The sequence below is a fragment of the Ursus arctos genome, unplaced genomic scaffold (assembly GCF_023065955.2).
Source record: "Ursus arctos isolate Adak ecotype North America unplaced genomic scaffold, UrsArc2.0 scaffold_5, whole genome shotgun sequence".
Lineage (NCBI taxonomy): Eukaryota > Metazoa > Chordata > Mammalia > Carnivora > Ursidae > Ursus > Ursus arctos.
Window position 1 is genome coordinate 61,837,080 of NW_026623067.1, and position 19,805 is coordinate 61,856,884.

Genomic DNA, 19,805 nt, shown 5'->3' on the forward strand with positions numbered 1-19,805 from the left:
TTTGGGGCGCCTGGGTGGCACAGCGGTTGAGCGTCTGCCTTCGGCTCAGGGCGTGATCCCGGCGTTATGGGATCGAGCCCTACCTACATCAGGCTCCTCCGCTATGAGCCTGCTTCTTCCTCTCCCACTCCCCCTGCTTGTGTTCCCTCTCGCTGGCTGTCTCTATCTCTGTCAAATAAATAAGTAAAATCTTTAAAAAAAAAAAGGAAATAGAATAATTTTATTTGTAATGTTTTAAAATTGGTCATTCCTGTTATATAGAAATGTTAATGATTTCCATTTAATGATTTCTAAACTCATTAATTAGAATTTCTGTTGATTCTAAGACTTTCTAGGTTGATAATTATAGGGGATAAAAATGATAATTCAGTCTCTTCCTTTCTAGGATTTCTACCTCTGTTTTTACTTGTTCTATATTAGCTAGAACTTCCATATAATGTGAACTAGTATTGAAAATGGGTAACCTTCTTTTGCTTTTCTGACTTAAAAGAGAATGCTTCTGCTATTTCATGTGGTAATAGGTAACTTGTAAGGCCCAGAAGTTGTTTGAATTTACAACACCAAGTGGTATGTACACTCGTGTGCTATCCTTTCAGGTTTTAAAATCGGGGTGGGGGTGCCTGGGTGGCTCAGTTGGTTAAGAGTCTGCCCTCGGCTCCAGTCATGATCTCCAGGTCCTGGGATTGAGCCCCACGTGGGGCTCCCTGCTTAGTGGGAAGTCTGCTTCTCCCTCTCCCTGCCCCCCAGCCCCGCTTGTGCTAGCTCTCTCTCTCAAATAATAAACAAAATCTTTAAATTAACATAAAATTGGGATGATACTGAACTTTATAGAATGACATGGATACTTTCCTTATTTTTCTCTGATCTAGAAAAGTTTAAATAATACAGAGATTATCTCTTTTCTGAGGTTCTGGAACAATTTAATCAATTTTATTCCTAACATGTTTTTTCCAGGAAACCACTCATTTCATCTAAATACTCTAATTCATTGTATAGAAAATAATTCTATAGAATAACAGAGTATAATATTATTTTGTAATTCATAAGATCTTGTTTTTTACCACCTTCCTCTTTTCTAATCTTTCTTATGTCTTTTTTTTTAAATCTCTAATCATATTAGCCTGAAGTTTTTCTAATTTTTTTTGTACATTCCATCCTTTTAAAAAAATATGTATTTTTTTGTAGTCAGGAAAAAAAGGAATTCTTTGCAAATACACATATCTTAGATCAAGCCAGGTAAGTGAATTATTGAAATTTTGTGAAGTTATGTGTATATCTATATTTACCTGAATGTTTATCTAAATAAATATCTACCTTCCTCTTTGATTTGTTAACAAATGGCTTTGTCAATTTCTCCAGAGTTTCATTACTTTTTGCTTTATGTATTACAAAGCTATGTTACTGAAAAGTTTGTAATTTATATTCTTGTAGAGGACTGCAACAAACAGGACATTTTCTTAATATGAAGTGCTTTTAAAATTTTTTTAGTGTTAGTATTGTCCCATTTTCTTTTTTATCACCTTTCTGATAACAAACATACACACATACTTATATATTTTATTTTGTTATCCTCAATTTTTCTTTCATTCCTCTTTTTTAAAAAAGATTTTATGTATGTATGTATGTATTTAAAGGAGGGGGTGGGCAGAGGGAGAGGGAGACAGAGAATCCATGCTGAGTGTGGAGCCCAATGCAGGCCTCGATCTCAAGACCCTGATTTGAGATGAAACTGAGTCGGACGCTTAACCAACTGAGCCACCCAGGCGCCCCTCTGTCATTCTCTTTTAAGGTGGGGTTCTTACAAACAGCATATGTTCAATTTTGTTTTTACATATTTAATGTAATTAGAATTTACCCTACTGATACGAATCATGATTTCTAGTATGTGTGGCCCCTTCCAGCCACATTTTGTGTTCTATTTACCATGTTTGTTTCTTCTCCTTTGTTAAACTGATTAAGTTTTAATCACTCCTTTTCTTCTTACCTCTAGTCATTTGGGGTTATTATATCTCATATTCCCATTATTTTAGAGGGTAGCTTTATTTTTTAAATCATTATATTTAAGCTTCTTTTTGCCATCAATCAATCCTTTTGCCAAACACCATCATTCCTTCTCAAACTTGTCTATGTTGGGATTTTGGTTCCAGTTTATTATTAAAATTTATTTTCTACATTTTGTGTGAATGATTATTTTACACACTGATAGGTTTTACAGGTAGAATTCTTTGTCTATTACTTTTTTTTGGACTCTGGGCTTTTCTCTGTTTCACATTAAACAAAGGATTTACCACAGTATATATTTGAGTAATCCTTTCAAAGAAGGGGTCTGTGGGTGGTAAACTGACAGAATCTGCTTGTCTGAAAAATGCCTATTTGGTTTCCTTAAAATTTTAAAGGTCATGTTCTTTGCCTTCTGGCTACCAGAAATGATGACAATATTGATGAGAAATCTAATTCTGTTCACATTCTTGTTCTTTTTCAGGTTAAGTTGCTTTTTCCCCCCACTCTGTAAGCTACTACTGGGGTTTGCTCCTTATCAAAAATTTCCACCAGAATATGGTCTTTCTGATTGTCAATCACATTCATCCTACTTGACCTCTGATGGGTCCTTTCAATCTAAAGGCTTGTGCATTTCTTTTGCTTGGGAAATTTTTTCTCCTATATTTTATTATTTCTTCCCTCCATTATTTCTTCTCTTTCCTTCTAGATTTATTAGACAAATTGATTCTTTTAACCTTTCTTGCACGGTTTTTCCATTTCTTTTTTCTCTCTATTCCAGTTGATTTCACTGACTTGCTCTTCCAGAACACTAAATCAGTACTCAGCTGTGTGCTATTATGCACTTACTGAATTTCTTTTGGCACTATGTTTCCAAATTTCTAAGAATACATTTAAAATTTTCTAATTGCTCCTTTTTCAAAACAAGCAATATGTTCTTGCTTTGTAGATGTAGTGTTCTCTTAGATTAGTTATAATTTTTAAAGCTATCTCTTCTCTTTCTCAAATTGTCTAATCCCTTCATGGTGAGTCTTTGTAATGACCGTGAGCCTTCCCTTTCAAACTGATACTTCCCCTCAAAAGTCTGGTTCTCCTAAGCTGTGCATTTATATTCATAATGAAGGACTGGCTTAATTAACACACACAGCAAGTCTGCTATCTATTAGTTTTATTTATTTTAAAGATTTTATTTATCTGAGAGAGAGAGAGAGACAACACGAATGGGGGTGGGAGGAAGAGGGTGAGGGAGAAGCAAACTCCCTGCTGAGCACACAGCCCAACATGGGGCTCCATCCCAGAACCCTGGGAGTCACCCAGGCACCCCTATGAGCTATATTTTAGACAAGTTTCTTACTCTTACTGTGCCTCAGTTTATTCGTCTCTAAAATGGGATAGTAATATTTATCTCTTGGGACTGTTCTGAGAATTAAATAAGTTAACACTTACAACACAAGTGTTTATAAAAATGCCCACTACACTGCAATTGTTTGATACGCAGTATTACTACTGTGGGTTTCCTCTCCTCTGGTGGGCTAACTTATGTTTCCTTGTGGGTGAGACATGACTGGTTACATGGATATGAAGTTGGGAGGCAGGGGCGCCTGGGTGGCACAGCGGTTAAGCGTCTGCCTTTGGCTCAGGGCGTGATCCCGGCGTTATGGGATAGAGCCCCACATCAGGCTCCTCCGCTATGAGCCTGCTCCTTCCTCTCCCACTCCCCCTGCTTGTGTTCCCTCTCTCGCTGGCTGTCTCTATCTCTGTCAAATAAATAAATAAAATCTTTAAAAAAAAATGAAGTTGGGAGGCAGATAGGCAATGGCCTTATCTTTCCAACAACAGGTTTAAGAGTGACTCTGCTCTAGTGGTAGAGAGCTGAGAATATTACTCCCTTGGATAGAACTGCGTTTCATCCCATCTTGACCATCCCTGCCTCCTTCCCACAAACTCAAACTGCTGTTGTCTTAGACCCCCACATCAGCACCAAAAGTCCTTCCAGGAAAGTAGTTCATTTTCCTTACAGTGTAATTTTTAGGTCTCTGACTAAACGTGAATGTTGCCTGCTGCTAGGGTAAGGCTGGAGAACTGGGGATTGGAAGTAGTTCTTTGACTTCCCGATGACTTACTCAAACTTTTTTTTTTTTTTAAAGACTTATTTATTTATTTACTTACTTACTTATTTATTTGACAGAGATAGAGACAGCCAGCGAGAGAGGGAACACAAGCAGGGGGAATGGGAGAGGAAGAAGCAGCCTGCCAGCGGAGGAGCCTGATGTGGGGCCCGATCCCAGAACACCGGGATCACGCCCTGAGCCGAAGGCAGACGCCCAACGACTGAGCCACCCAGGAGCCCCTACTCTAACTTTTCTTTTCACTTGTTCACTTTGTGCTTGATATTCTGCTAGATTTGTTCCTACCATTGTTTTCTTGGGCGAGTGTTTTGCTCTGTGGTTTTTATTTTCTGTTATTGTTTATATGCCACCATTTGCTTTCTAAATGCCAACAATTCTTCACAATTTCTGGTGAGCTAATGACATGCTTTCATTTTGTTTTTAGTACCCATTCTCTTTTTAAAGAATGTGTTTCTGTCTTGTTAGTAGATTTGGGGCAAAAAAGGGGGGTGGATCCTAGTGCTCGGCCCTCTACCTTGAACCAAGATGTACTATTTTTCCTACCAGTTACCACATTAATATCTGCTGATCATAAGCATGAGATCTGTTTATGCACTGCATCTACGTTTAGAGAGATACATTTATGTATATTATACACATTTTAAATCTCAATAAATTCAATCAAGGTCTTAATTTGATGACCATTTAAAATGTAAAACAAAAAAAGACATTAACACTTATCAAGCATTCATATAATGACATATAATAGTTCTAACTATATATGTATCATATAGCTATAATGATATACAGTTAATCTAGAGACTAAAGTAGAATCATTTTATTCTTATTTCTTTTAATAAATACAAGTGTATCTGAAAGGCTTATAGTCCATGTTCTTAGCATTTCTGAAGGCTTCTTACCAAATATGCTCTTATTACCCATAATTTTACCTATCAATTTGTATAATGTATTTCAAGGAAAAAATTCAATATCAGCCATTCTTGCTTTTTTTCCCTTTTTATTGAACTACCAAGACTAATACTGCACATCACTAAGCAAAAAGTGCTATTTACTATGCAAAAGGCACAGTTAGTGATTGGCATCTAAGACCAATTGATCTACCCATTACTGCTATCTCCCTACCCCCACTAGCACTACTATGAAGCTATTGATTTAAACACTGTCGATCGGTTTCCATTTTCTGATTTTGGGCAGGCCAATTAAGAAAGTGAGTAATTGTGATTACATTGCTTCAGGATCAATTACATTTGATGCAAGACAAAGTGTTCTTTTTGAAACATACAAAAAAATTTTTTTTGATCTAGTATGCTTATGCATTCAATAAAATCTAAAATAATTTATACAGTCACAACAGGAAAAACATGTTAATATAAGTGCTTATAATAGCTAAGGTTATTTTCTATGTAACATAAATTCATCATTTTCCTAAAATTAGTTTAAAAGAAATTGAGAAAAAATTGTTCATATACACTCCTCAATGTAGGACAAAAAAAAATCAAATACTACCTACATACTTATCCCTAAAAGGACGTAGTTAATTATCAAAGATAAAATGCAAATCTTGTCCAATGGACTACAGAGGAAATCCCTGTAACGAAAATATATTTAAGAACCCCACCTCATTATATAGAAATACAGCATGTTCTTCATATAAATTGATAAGAAAAAATAATTTTTTTACTTCTTAATTTTGCCCTAACTTGGTGCATGAGCTTTGTCATTGAGCTCACATTGTTGAAATCATTAAAATGAATATACCTCTGGTGTTGGAGGCAAATCTATTTAGAGTGATGTTACTCATAGTCTTGTGCTCAGTAATATTGATCTGTGTTGTTTGTCTAATAGAAAAATAATAAACAATTACTAGGCAATGTTGGGAAAAGTAATCAGTTTTTATATATCGCTAATATAGCAGACCTCCCAAAACATAAAGGTGATGATCTGCATAAAATCAATGTGTTATGCTACATTGCTTATATTTGTCATTGCAGGTTCTCAGCAATAAATGGTACAATATTAGGCCTGAATTACTGGTAAACTGAATAGGTACATGCAAAAGAAAAGTTCACTATATTTAATCCATAAATTTATCTCAAAATGTCTATTTCCTAAACTTGGTGATTTTTATCATAACAAATTCTATTGTAAGCTAGCTAAAATTTAGATAAATAAAATGTTTCAATTCTTGTTAGAATAAAACAAAGCAACTTCAAATCAAAGTAACAAATCATATCCTAGATCAGAGAAATATAAGAGTTCAAAGATAATTCTTGAAGATGGATGAATATAGCTTTGTATTAATTTGCTAATTATTTCTGGACTTCATCAGAAATGTATAAAACATTACATGAAAATGATAACAATAAAATCCAATCCTAGAAAGGTTCTTTCGAACAGTATTCACCCATGAATACTTTGCCAACTGCATAAATGTTCTCTTTCAAGTTTTATCAGAGGTAGCTTGTAAATTAAAGGGGAAAAATAAAGTAAAAAGGGAAAAATGTATGAGTTTTAGGTACTGACAAAATCAACACTTCTCTACTTAAGAGGCTCAAGATAACATAAAGGATATTTCAAAAAATATCTTCTCTGGGCTATTTAAATATTACTAAAATTTTTAATTTCTCCTGAATTTTCCTCACAAATTTTTTTTAAAATTGCAGAGTTAATAATTAAAAAAATAATTTAGCAGTAGCTTCTTATTTTAACTGTGAATTTCAATCATATAGGGCAGACTGTAATAGCTAGCTGTGTAACAAATACTCAAAATACACATACTACAATTTGTACAAGTATTCCACTGTAGTCTAAACATTGCCAGAGAAAAGCACATCTGTTTAAATGTTTTGTCTCTCAAGGAGAAAAGCTGTTGAAAGCCTAGCTTTTGATCTGCTATCCTTTACAGATAATATAAAATACCGGAGAACAATTGAACTTACCACAACTGGAAACTGGCAGTCTGAGTGGAATCGCAAAAGTCAATACCCATTGAAACAGTAATGGATCCCTCAGGCTCAAGAGATTCTAGGAAATAAGATAATTTAGACATGAAAACATGGAGGATGTGAAAAAGAGGCAAAATGAACCCTGAAAATTTATGTAATATTTGTAGTCTAGGTAAAACAGTCAAATTTAATGATGGCTATAAGAACAATTTCAAACTAAGAATATTAAAGCAAATTATAAAGTAATTTCACTATTCTGCTCAAAGGCTTTCTTTTCCATAACTTAATTCTGCATGTATTTCTGTTTCAGAAATATATCATTTCAGGTTTTACGATATTGTCTTTATAGGTATTGAAGGTGAGAAGGAAATAAATGTATTCCAACTTATAAAGGACTCTCTGGGTGCTTTTAAGGGATTTTGTACTTTCAACTATGGAATATTTATTCTAGATATAAAACATAAATTTTTGAACACTGTCCCAAAGTTCAAGTGGAAATTTAAAAATGCAAATTAAAGCAAAGTTGAAAGAAGAAATTAATTTGTATTCAGAAATTAGCCAAGACAACTGGCATTACAGTAACTAAAATAATAAGTCTAATTGCATTAAAGAATTACTGGAAGAAAATTCAGTAGCAGATTAGATTATCATGAGAAAACAAATAATAAAATGGTATCTTATAGGTTTAGAATTTCTGAAGCTTCATCCATCAACTAACCAAGAATGGGAAATAACTGTATCAATAGACAATACCAGTACTTTTCAGTTGACAATGATAAAACTTAAGGCAAACAACAATGTTTTATTCTGCTTATGATTCCAAAGTTTGGCTATACATTAGAATAAGGAGGGATCTTAAATATACAGTATAACATATATAATAATACAGAGTATGTATTTATATTAAAATACATATTAAATATGTATTTATATATTAGTATAAATATTTAAGTATATATATTTACACAGAAGCCATCCATTTTTAATTTCCACTTTGCCTGAAGTCTTCAGTATAACTGCAGTCATACTGTACAGCAGCTTTATATTTACCTTTATTCCGTATATATCTTAATAAGATGTAGTTATATTTTAGCAAGGACACTCTAATCTAGTAGACTATGACTACTGAAGGGCTTATTGATAAGTATGGTTTGCCATTAAATGCTAACCATGACAGAAATGATGGTACACATGGGACAAATAATAATTCAATACGCTTAATATACTAAGAAGTATATTTATGTCTCACAGGTTCAGTGAAGATCAGGCTTATAAGAGGGTAATTGTTTGATGCTGATTTTAAAATGTTATTGCTTTGCTAGTGGTATGTATGTTGGTTTGCTGATTCCAATTTGAATTTCATTTGTTTATAAACCTAAAATTTATCAGGATGCTTCATAAGTACCAGAAGACTTGCTGCCTAAATCTTTAGCAAACAGGCTTTAATGTAAAGCAAGTAACTGCAATGATATTTTTCTTACATTTCTCCTAAAGCTACACCTATCAGTTCACAGCTCTGTCAGTCACACTGCTTAGTCATATACTTTAGTGACGCCTTAATGCTTTCTTCTGTGCCATAAATATATTGGGGTTTGGTCTTGTCTGCGGCTGACACATAGGTAGCAAACACTGCCATCACCAAAACATGATGGCATTCATGATTTAAATCTCGCTACATCATGTATCCTTGTATTTCGTTTGACAAAGTGACAGTTCTCAAGATGCCTTGTTGATAGCCCTCTTTGACACAGTTTGGTACCTTCTTCAGTCTTAAGATAATTAACTGTGAGCTTCGTGCCACGCTAATTCTGGAGGACAGCTCATGATCAATGGCATGTTTTATTATATGAATGCTTCAAGAGCAAAGTGATCAGCATAAAATTATTCATCTAATGGATTTATATTATTTGAAGCCTACTACACTGGGAAAGTTTACTCAATTAGGCGTATGTATTTGGATACTACCTCCAGATCAGTGCTATACAGAAACGGCTGAAAAACACGGGCTCTATTTTACCACACCATTAATAATAAAAAAAGAAATCACACAGGCTGCCACTGACTTAGATGTGACAGTTGTAACTAGTGAAATATTAGCTAAACTCAAACTTGTCAATTGTTAACATAAAGTCAGTGGATATAGTGCAGAGAGCCTAAGGCGTGTGTGTGTGTGTGTGTGTGTGTGCGCTTTAAATCTCTTATGTACTCGGTCTCTTTGGGAAAAATGGCACGGCACATTATTCCTAATACTCTTGTAAGAAATATAGTTTCAAGCTAAAGGCAGGAGAAAATCCAGACCAAAGTCATTACATATAGACGAAAAGAAAACAGACTGGTGACCAATAAGAAAGCTGTTGGGACTCCTTAACATATGCGTATGCGTTTATTAAATAAACGTCTTACTTCCCTCATTTCACAAAACATTAAAATAGTATTTGTTCTTTCTTGTATCCTTAAGATGTGGACTAATTAAGATATATCATACTCTGTAACTCTACTGTAACTACTGATAAAAGAGACTAGGTGGTGTTACTTCATGGGAAAGAATTCTGTATCTTGAGGGTATTCAATAAGATGCCAACAAAATGAATAAAACATTACAGTCATAAAAGTTTGCCTAAGAAAAGAAAAGCCTATGGCTAGTACTGAGGCAATGGTATACATTCATATTTTATTTCTGTGTTAAGGCCATACTATGAAATTTATTGTATTTATTTCTTCTATTCTACATAGGCCAACAAAAGGTCAACTCATCCACTCATTATGCCAACTCAAAGAAATGTTAATACTGTTCTACTGTTTTAACCTTTGGCTAACATTTTCAACCTTCAGACAATTCATTTATCAGCTGCTTGACATTTCTTAAACTAAACTAATTTTTTAACTAGGTAAAAAATGCTGGATTTTAAGCACTAAAAAAAGAATACAAATTGGGATATTCTAGAACTCCTTACCAATATATTAACTTCACAAAGTAATTAAATAAAAATCAGGACACTCTGTATTCATTAAATGGTGTTTTAATTACCATATTATCTTTAAAGGTGTATTAAAAGTGGGTTCTAAAGTCAAGTCACTTTAACTACTTTGGTTGCTTATAAACATCTACCATATGTCATCTGTTAGGAATTGTTTTATTCCTTTATATAAAAATGTAACACAAAGAATGACTTCCTTTACTGAATGACTCATTATAGGAGAGAATTCAACAATGTCAAAGAGCTCAGGTGAAAATGAAGAAAAACAGAATAGTTATTTAAAATAATGGGTAAAGAAGGCACAGTTTCCTGATTAAAAGGTTTTGCTCAACTAAAGTATTATAAAAAGGAACTATTTGGATCTTTCTGATAACATTTCAAAGATTCAATGACAGAAAACTTATATCCGTTTTAATTGATATTATTGCCTGAAGCCTCTCCCAACTGAACTCTAGGACTGTTTTCACTTGGACAGAACAGAAAAAATAGAGGTAGATATTCTAATTATTATATTAAACTCAAAGTAACAAACAACTGTTTCACTTAATTTTTGAAAGGTATATTTCTAGTAAAATACTTAAAAAAACGGAAGGAGATGACAGTTGATGAGCATGGAGGTGACCTGGAAAGTTCAAGGGGCATCTAAAGTGGGAGCCCCTTCTGCATCAGTTGGTGGTGCTGCAGGTGGGAATAAAGGACCAGGACTGTCATATCTTGTGCTTTATTGCCAAAAGTGAGATTTCTGGGTTTGTTTTTTAATGTAAAAACATCCTGATTTCTAAATGGTAGCAAAAGATTCAAAATATTTTAAAACAGGATGTGTATAAATACTAGTAATACACTATGGGCAATTTTATAGTGTATGCTTGGAAAGGAGGATGAACAGAATAGCAGACATCCTCTCAGCCTTTGCTCTCTTCACTTCTCAATTTATGGAATGTGAAAAGAAACAGGGAAGGGGAGATAAGATTCAAAAAGGCAGACTACACCCAGGCCTGAAAGAAGCTGGCCAGGAAGAGCAGCAGAGCGAAGGTGACAACAGAAAAAGAGACAATTTTGTTTCTTCAGATGCGTGCTTTCATCACTACTGGTACATTTTACCATTGCTGGCACCCGATTCACTAAGAACAAAGAAGTACATTCATTTTGTATGATAAATTCAGTTTAAAAGGGAAAACAAATAAAAACTGACTAAATTGATATAGTCAATAAAATAATATGTATTTTACTTTACTTTCAAAACAAATATATTTAAATATCAAATATAAAGTTTTAAATGAGGGGCGCCTGGGTGGCGCAGTCGTTAAGCGTCTGCCTTGGGCTCAGGGCGTGATCCCAGCGTTCTGGGATTGAGCCCCACATCAGGCTCCTCTGCTGGGAGCCTGCTTCTTCCTCTCCCACTCCCCCTGCTTGTGTTCCCTCTCTCGCTGGCTGTCTCCCTCTGTCAAATAAATAAATAAAATCTTTAAAAAAAAAAACAACAAAGTTTTAAATGAAAATTAATATTTACCTATTGGATTAAAAACATGCATTTGCATGCCCATAGGAAGTTTCTTCCCCCCTATGTGGATATTTTCTATCTTCCGATCGGTAGTATTATTCAATGTTATTTGTACAGAGACCATCTTATCACCAAAAATACAAGGCTGTCTTGGAAAGAAATAATGGGCAGCTAGTCCTCTTCCACTCATTCGATGAAGTAGCACGTGAGTTTTCACTGGTACAAAGACAGGAGTATTGACCTATTGCACATTGGGAAAACAAAGATGAATTAGTGAATATAGTTATTCTTTTAGAAAATGTAAAAAATTATATGACATTTGACTCCTATTTTTCCTAAAGTATTATATAAACCACAATAACAAACATCATACCCATAAACATTAAGTTAGAAATTATATAAGAATGTAAAGAAAATGCCCTCAGAACAGCATTAAAATTTTTTTGTACTCTGCAACATACATTAAAATATTTTGATAATATGTGCCTAGTAAGAATAAGCTGTTATATATTCAATTTTTTTAGAGTTTATAAACTTTGTTAGTTTTGTTCCTAGGTACACTGCATTTGGGCATCTTGCTAATTTTCTTATTAGTTTTAATAGTCTGTCAGTTGATTTTCTCAGATTTTTTAACTGTAAGATAGTATCATCTACCAATAATGAACACCTTACACCTTCATCTCCAATCTCAACTCCTTGAACTTTTTTCACCTTGAGTTTCTTTCACCGTAAAATGAAGACTATCACCTTCTTTAAGGTGGTTTCTTCCTTTGCTTTAATGATGAAAAAGATCCTCCCTACGTTGAGCTCAGGTAAACTATTCACTTACATTTTCTTCTAGAGCTCTCATGGTTGCAATTTTTAATTTGCATGGAACTGATTTAGATAAATTGACCTCTATACTTATTTTTTTTCTCCAAATACTTAGCCAATTGCCTGAACATGATCTAATGATTAGCTTTTCCTCAGTGACCTGTAAATGCAAACATTCTGATTATTTATGTGCTTAGAGACATTTATGAACCTTGATTGACTTGTTAAACCAGTACCACATTGTTTTACTTCTTACAGCCCTACAATAGGATTCAATTATTTGGCAAAACAAAGTATCTTTTATCACTCCATCCCCTACTGCCCCACCAGTATTTTCTTGGGTATTTATCTCTTTATATCTTTCTGTTAAATTTTAGCCTCTTTTAGTTAAATTCTCCCCTCAATCTTGAGTGGATTCAGAGGGAGCATATTAAATGAAGAAACACAGTCCTTTCTAAAATCATGTGATGGCTATCTTTCCATTCAAACTCAAAGTACTGTACGTGGCTTGACCTGACATGGCAAGCTTTTAAAAAAAAAAATCAATTTGTAATTAAACAGGCCTAATCAAGATTTTTTCCTAGAAAGTGTGCTCTCCCCAACTAGATTTTCTATTATGATTGTGAGGACATTTTAACCTATTCAACATGTTCATCATGCCGATGGTAACTGATGACATTAAAACTTAATATTAGTTATTTAAAATTCATCAACAAAAATCCAAGAGTTAAATATTATATATACAAAATGATAAGCAGTGTCTTCTAAGCATCATTAAAATATAGTATTCCTTCTCCAGAAGCTCAACTTGTAAGAGCGAGCAATTTCATTTTTTTTTTTTAATAATGATTTTTTATTATATTATGTTAGTCACCATACAGTACATCCCCGGTTTTCGATGTAAGGAGAGCAAGCAATTTCAAATAATCGCCTTAAAAATGCACAAAAGAGCTTATTTATTAAACATAACAAATAACCGAGTACATTTTAAATTCTGGCTATCTAAAGTACTGCAGCAACTGGCTTATGCATTCTACTTTGGCCTTTTGAGGATGACAGCAGTCTAGCATTTTAAGTTTTCAAAGCACTTCCACTTCTAAGCTTAGGTTCTTTTCTATGTGTAAAAATTATTTTCAAAACTCTTTTGTCTCATTGCTCACACTAAGTTCTATTTCCTTTGCAAATTCTGTAGAGTTTAGTAGCATAACCCAAGACAGCAATCCCTGGCAGGGAACATTCATTTAAGGATATAATGGACATCATAAAAATAAGCAAACAGATACCGAATATGTATGTATGTGTGTGTGTGTATGACTGCCCAAGTATATATACATATTTATAAATTTATACTTAGCAAAAATTTTAAATTTCCATGTCACTGAGGCTATGATAATCAACCTTAAACATAAGCCTTCAACTGGATAATCATATTTTTCAGTATCTTATGTTTACTCCTTTAATTAGATGATAACATACTGGAGACACTAATTCTTATTTTATTTTCTTCATTGTTCCAAAAACACATTGTCATTAAATCATTAAATACATGCTGATGGAGCCAGTTTTTCCTCTATGAAAACTCATAAAAGTTTGGGCAACACATAATATGAGGAAATAAAGTTGAAAGTTGGAAAGAGGCGAGTGTAGAGTAGTAGAAGAAAAGGAGAACAGAAGCAGAGGTTTGGTTTACAAGCAGCAAGGAATCAGCACTTAAACATCATGTAAGGTGCTTAGAAATCCGAGGGTACACCTAAGTCACGTTAAGACTAGCAACATGTCTTGGTTGGTTTATTGATTCTCTGTCAGTCTAATCTCAAGACACACGGTCCAAATATTTTTTTCTACCCTGTCTCAAAATTCTTTATCTTTATTATAATTGCTAAAAAGTGTTAATGGATGTGCAAAGGAAGAAATGCATATTTTTCTCACTCATTCTATCCACACTCAATCAAGCTGAAGAAGCATTCTCTAATAAATTCAACATCTAAAAAAGGTCCTCTCTGATAATCCTAAAGGTTAATACAGAGGTCTATATTCTCTTCTCAATAAACAGCCTCATTAAGTAGCACTTGTGGTAATACTACATACTTTTCAACTACAGAAAGGGGCTAACTGGAAATGTTTGATTTTTTAAAACCTATTTTCTAAGATCATACACATCATATTAAGCTAACTTCCTCCACTATCTAGATGAATTACATAGGTGATAGTTTGTCCAATAAAACCAGTAAGTTCCATAAATCCTTCAACAATTTTCACATGCAATAATACAATTAATCCTGATGTGAAAGCAAGAGTTTTGTTCAATATTTTATACATCAGATATCTATATTCCAGAAACATGTATGACCCGTGGCTGTTTATATTCTAAGATGCTAAAACACTGTGAATGGCTTTTCTGACTTTGCATTTTATAAATATTAATAATCTTACTAAATGTACAAAACACAAGGTAAAGCTAATAAATTAATTACAGAAAGACCTAGATTTGGGTTGTGAAAATGAGGGCTTACTTTAATTAAAAAAAAAAAAGAGTTGATATTTAACAAGTTTGAACAAAACAGATAATCTTAGGTAAGGGTTGGCAAACTACAGCCGACAAGCCAAACATGGCCTGCTGCCTGTTTTATAAAGTTTTACTGGAACACAGCCATACGCATTCATATGTAAATGATGGTTGCTTTTTCGCTCTGCAGTGGTAGGGGCTGAGGACTTGCAGGGCTTACCTTATTTACTATCTGGGCCCTTTACAGGAAAAGGAAAAGTTTGCTGACTCCTCATCTAGGGGCACAGATGTTATATACTTCCTTCTCACCTTCCCTTCTCTTGATGGGAAACAAGTCCCCACAGTCTCCCATGTTTTTGAATATCTTCTGAGTAAAGGTATTAACAACTTGGCTCCTGAAAATCTTCTCAAGGATGTTTGTATAGCAAACAGCCTTTGGAAACAGGAAAATGCCTCCCTCCAGGGCAAAGTTGGGACAGAATTGCTAACAGCTCTTTATAAAAGATCGGGATCTTCTCTGTAGAGGTTCCTCTCCTGTAAGCCAACACACTGCATGTGGAGTCATCACCCGGCCTTCATCCTGTCATCCTGTGGGAACTAGGGCTTAGAGAAGAAGCACAAATGATGTTACTCTGGCTACTGCTATTGCTGTATTAAACTGCCCTTTGTCTTTGACACAGTAGTCTTGTGTCTTTCACCAGTATCCATGAAATTATCTCAGGCTAACATGTTGGCTTGCAAGTAGGGTAACATCTCATATCCTTCACATTCTTCATACCCATTTTTTTGGGGTCACTCAACAATTCCCAGATTCACTTACTCCAAATAGCTAAAGTAACTTTTAGTAGGACTACCACAAACAGATGGGTAGGGGCAACTGCCTGAGGGGTGGACATGAGCTAAAAATCCAGCTTACATTCAAGGGTGCCTTTTTGGAATATGCATAGTAGCATCGTATGACCTAGTGGCTTTGCTAATGAAAATACTACTTTACATAGTAGAAACTATATTTTTATTTTGACTTTGCTTTATGAAAGTCCAGGCTATGATCTGATTGTTTCTGTGAGTTTAAGTATCATGATGTGTTCTGATAACTGACAATGAGATGTCAAGTTCTAAGACACTGAAGAATGAGAATAATTAAATGTTTCAGGGTTGCTCTTATCTGGTTCACAACTAAGCGCTGCTCTTTTGGGGGAGCTTTCTCCTCAGTGTTTTACCCTGTAGGGTTATGTATGGGACTATCTGCTTCACATACCCTACTAATCTTCCAGAAATCTTGCCATGTTCAGCTCTTGATGGAGCTTGCATGTTCTTATGCCACCTCATGACCTGGTCACAGTTAAATGGTTCAGGAATAGACACTTGGCCCAATGAGTCCCTTGCCCAAGATTTTTGGGTTCGGTACTTGATAAGTCAAACCTGTCTCTCTCAAGTGGCTAAAATTCTGAGACTTAAAACTTTAATGTTTGTGGTCACATTTCCTTCCATATTGTTCCACGAGAAATAAAGCAAATTTCAAAGAAAAGCACAGATGAGAGACAAGAGTTCTGCTGGTATCTTTGGTTTCTATACTTCTTAAATCTAACACATTCCTGCCCTTCCTCAAAACTTGTATTTTTGTGAAATACTCCAGCATTCCTTCTAGTACCTTCCTTTTTTTTTGCTTAAACTAGTTCAAATTCACTTTCTATCTTTTAATTTCTCCAACCAACTACTGATTGGGATTAGTCAGATTTCAAGATGCTATTTGGGGGAGCAGGGACTAAACTTCTAATGGGAGAATATGTACTCTAGCTCCTTTTCCTAAAGCCATTGTAGATATGGAATGGAGAGAACAGAGACTCAGGTATGGCCTCTAATTAGGTTTAACTACATGAATCGATCAATTCTATAGGTCAAAACAGTTGAATTAGCAATTCATACGGTTCAACCTAAGAGTTTGCTTTGGTTCTAGACTACTTAGTCCTATCTTCCATAGGAAAGAGGAGTCCCTGATGTGGCCATGCTAACTCACTGGAGTTCTACATTGAGGTTAGAGAGCAAAACCACTGCTAATAATAAAGTATCATCTTGTCTTTCTTTGTTCTTTGATGCTGTGTCTCCCACAGGCATCTTGGGGAAAAGGTGGTCTTGTCTAAGAACTGGGTATTCCAAGGCTCCCTGTCCATAAGATTATCACTATTTCAAATGCAAAGTAACTACTAATCATTAACTTACTCTTTCAACTAACATTTATTGAGTTAGTTGTGCCAACCACTACAACTAAGGGGTATGATACAGAGACAGAGTATCCCAGTCCCCACAGAGTTTATTTTAGCTGGGGAGAACTATGTAAATCAACCAGTGTGATAAATGCCATGACAGAGATAGACTTAGTACACTAAGAAAACACAAAAGTCATAGCGGGCACGTAAGGGAGAGATCAGGGAGGAGTCCATAATTACATGAATGAACTAATAAGTAAAATCTGATCACTTCTCATTACCTCTACTGTTACCATCCTGGTCTGATTCACCAGCATCTCACATCTGGATTATTCCAGCCTTCTAAGTGGTCTCCTTAATTGTACTCTTGTACCCTACTGAGCACAGATTGAACACAAGAGCCAGGATGAACCAGTTAAAATAAAGTTACATCATGTCACCCCTCTGTTCAAAATCTTCCAATGGCTACCAATTTCACTGAGCGTAAAAGCCAAAAATTCTTATAAAGGTCTGTAAGGCCCCATATGGCCTGGCCCCTGCTGTTTCTTTGACCTCATTTCCTGTTACTGTTGAACCCATGACTTACTCCACTCTAGCCACCCTGATTCCCTTGCTATTTCTTCCACACACCAGTAATGCTCCCACTACAGGCCCTTGGCAATGGTTCCCTGGAATGTACTTCCTGCACATACTCACAGTGACTCAGTTCTGATTCATCTTTGCTCAGATGTAACCTTTTTAATGAGGCTTAACCCATTTGCATTTCTTCCATCTGATTCCCTTTTTCTTCTTCTATAGTCACTTAATACCTTCTCTAACACCACATAATTTGCTTATTTGTTATGTTTATTATGTCTCCTTATTTATTCCCTACTTTTATGTTCAATGTGTAAAGCATAATTTTACCCATTTTCAGAATTCAAAGCATAATTTTACTATTTTAAATGATTATAGAGGTTTGCAGATAATATACCTCTAGTGTTGGTCATAACTATACTTTATTTGATGCTGGGTGCTCAATTATAATACTGTTCTACAAATACTACAGTCTTATAGGAGGAGCATACTCTGGTGAAAAGTGGAGATTAGCAATATTAATATCTGTTGGTTTTAGGATATGACTTGGTTAGAAATTTTCTATTATGTGTACTGTAATTATAAACAAATAAAAAGATACCATATTTCTTAAAGGCACACACAAAGAACAACTTAGTAATTAGAAGGACTTCTATGATACAATCAATCAGTCTCAGATTATGTTTTGGATAAAAGCATTACTTCCCATTTAATATTAAAACTTGTAAAAAAACTTGTATAACAGGATACTATAAAAGACAATATTTGAAAACATTAGTTTTGATTTAATTATTTAACTATAATGTTCAAAGAATTAAAAAGCTAGCTGCATTATAAGCAAATGATATGGTTTATCCTCACTACAATTCTTGAGGAGGTAATTAGTTCAGTAACTGTAATAACTCTAAAATAAAAAGCCTCCTTCCAGAGTTAACAGAACAAAAAGCATCAAGTTACAATGAGATAATCCTCTACAAATCTTTACACAGCATATGTTTAAATAATAAAAGTCATTTGTGTACTTTTAGATGGTTTATGAAAATAACCAATCAATTCTGCAGACACAACATTATTTCTAAAGGAAATCTATGTGACTCATGATGCCTGTAGATACACAGAGACAAACCACACATATTTTATCAGTTTATTACAGTAAGCAAATAAGCGTGGAATGAGAGTGCACATAACTGTCTACTTAGCGCTTACTGAAACATTTATAAGAGCTGTTATCTCCCTAATAACAGACAGACAGCGTGCAATTTTAGAGAGGAGAAAAGCTTCATATTTTTTAACACTTCACTAAAAAGTAACTGAAGAGTGTAAAATGAAAAATACTCTGTGCAGTTAGCTGGTAATGGACCATATTATCAACTCAAGTTAGATTTATAGGATACAAACTAGTCGCTAATAGTTATTTTATGACATAGCATGTCTGCTTTTTTTTGAGATTATTAAGATTAAAGTTGTAAAACTTCTTTTGAACATAGCCGTTCAAAATGATTGAATTATAAAATTTAAATGAGAATTGAAAAATACAACATGGAATATCAAGTAAGTGCCTAAGAATAAACCTTGTTCAACATTTGCATTACTATTTCAAAGATAACACTTCCATGTAAAGCTTTATAAAAACAATGTTTTTCAGCTTTTTATGCTTTAATCCACATTTAGTCAGTTAATCATTTTTAAGTATTATCAATCTATTCTGTTTTTGGACTTCAAAAATATGAAGATCTGCAGTATATAAAATGCTCTCTTTGTATCTGGTTTTGTTTGGTTTATTTTATAGCAGTATCTATTTAGATTAATGATTTATGAAAATGACTGGAAAATAGGTACAACAGAGATACAGTTTCATGTATAAAATTGGTATTTTAACCAATATATGTCTCAAGTGATGAGCTGTAATGCAGAAAGCTACAGTATTGTCTTTTTTACTCAGTAAACTAGAAAGTAAATCTACTTTACCTTTAACCCATAGTATTGACACCAGTACCTAGTAAAGAATAAAAAAAAGTGGGGGAAGCAAATTTTCTTAACTCTTAGCTCTAAGTATAAACATATACTCAAAGAAATACATGTCCATTTTCCATCAAATATTGCTTTAAATAAATTCTTTATAATCCTAAAGATGACCTCCTCCTTACATATG

The 19,805-nt window shown here is 34.3% G+C and overlaps 1 protein-coding gene across 2 annotated transcripts in view; it reads right to left on the reverse strand.

The window, feature by feature from the left end:
* The window catches only part of AP3B1 (adaptor related protein complex 3 subunit beta 1), a 248,578-nt gene that overhangs the window by 24,157 nt on the left and 204,616 nt on the right, over positions 1–19,805 (reverse strand). For both annotated transcript variants that reach the window (XM_044384102.3, XM_026498740.4), the window contains exons 23-24: positions 11,561–11,792; positions 7,067–7,151 (exon numbers count right to left, since the gene is read on the reverse strand). In XM_044384102.3, the coding sequence (XP_044240037.1) occupies positions 7,067–7,151; positions 11,561–11,792 (317 nt within the window). The remainder of the gene's footprint in view (positions 1–7,066; positions 7,152–11,560; positions 11,793–19,805) is intronic.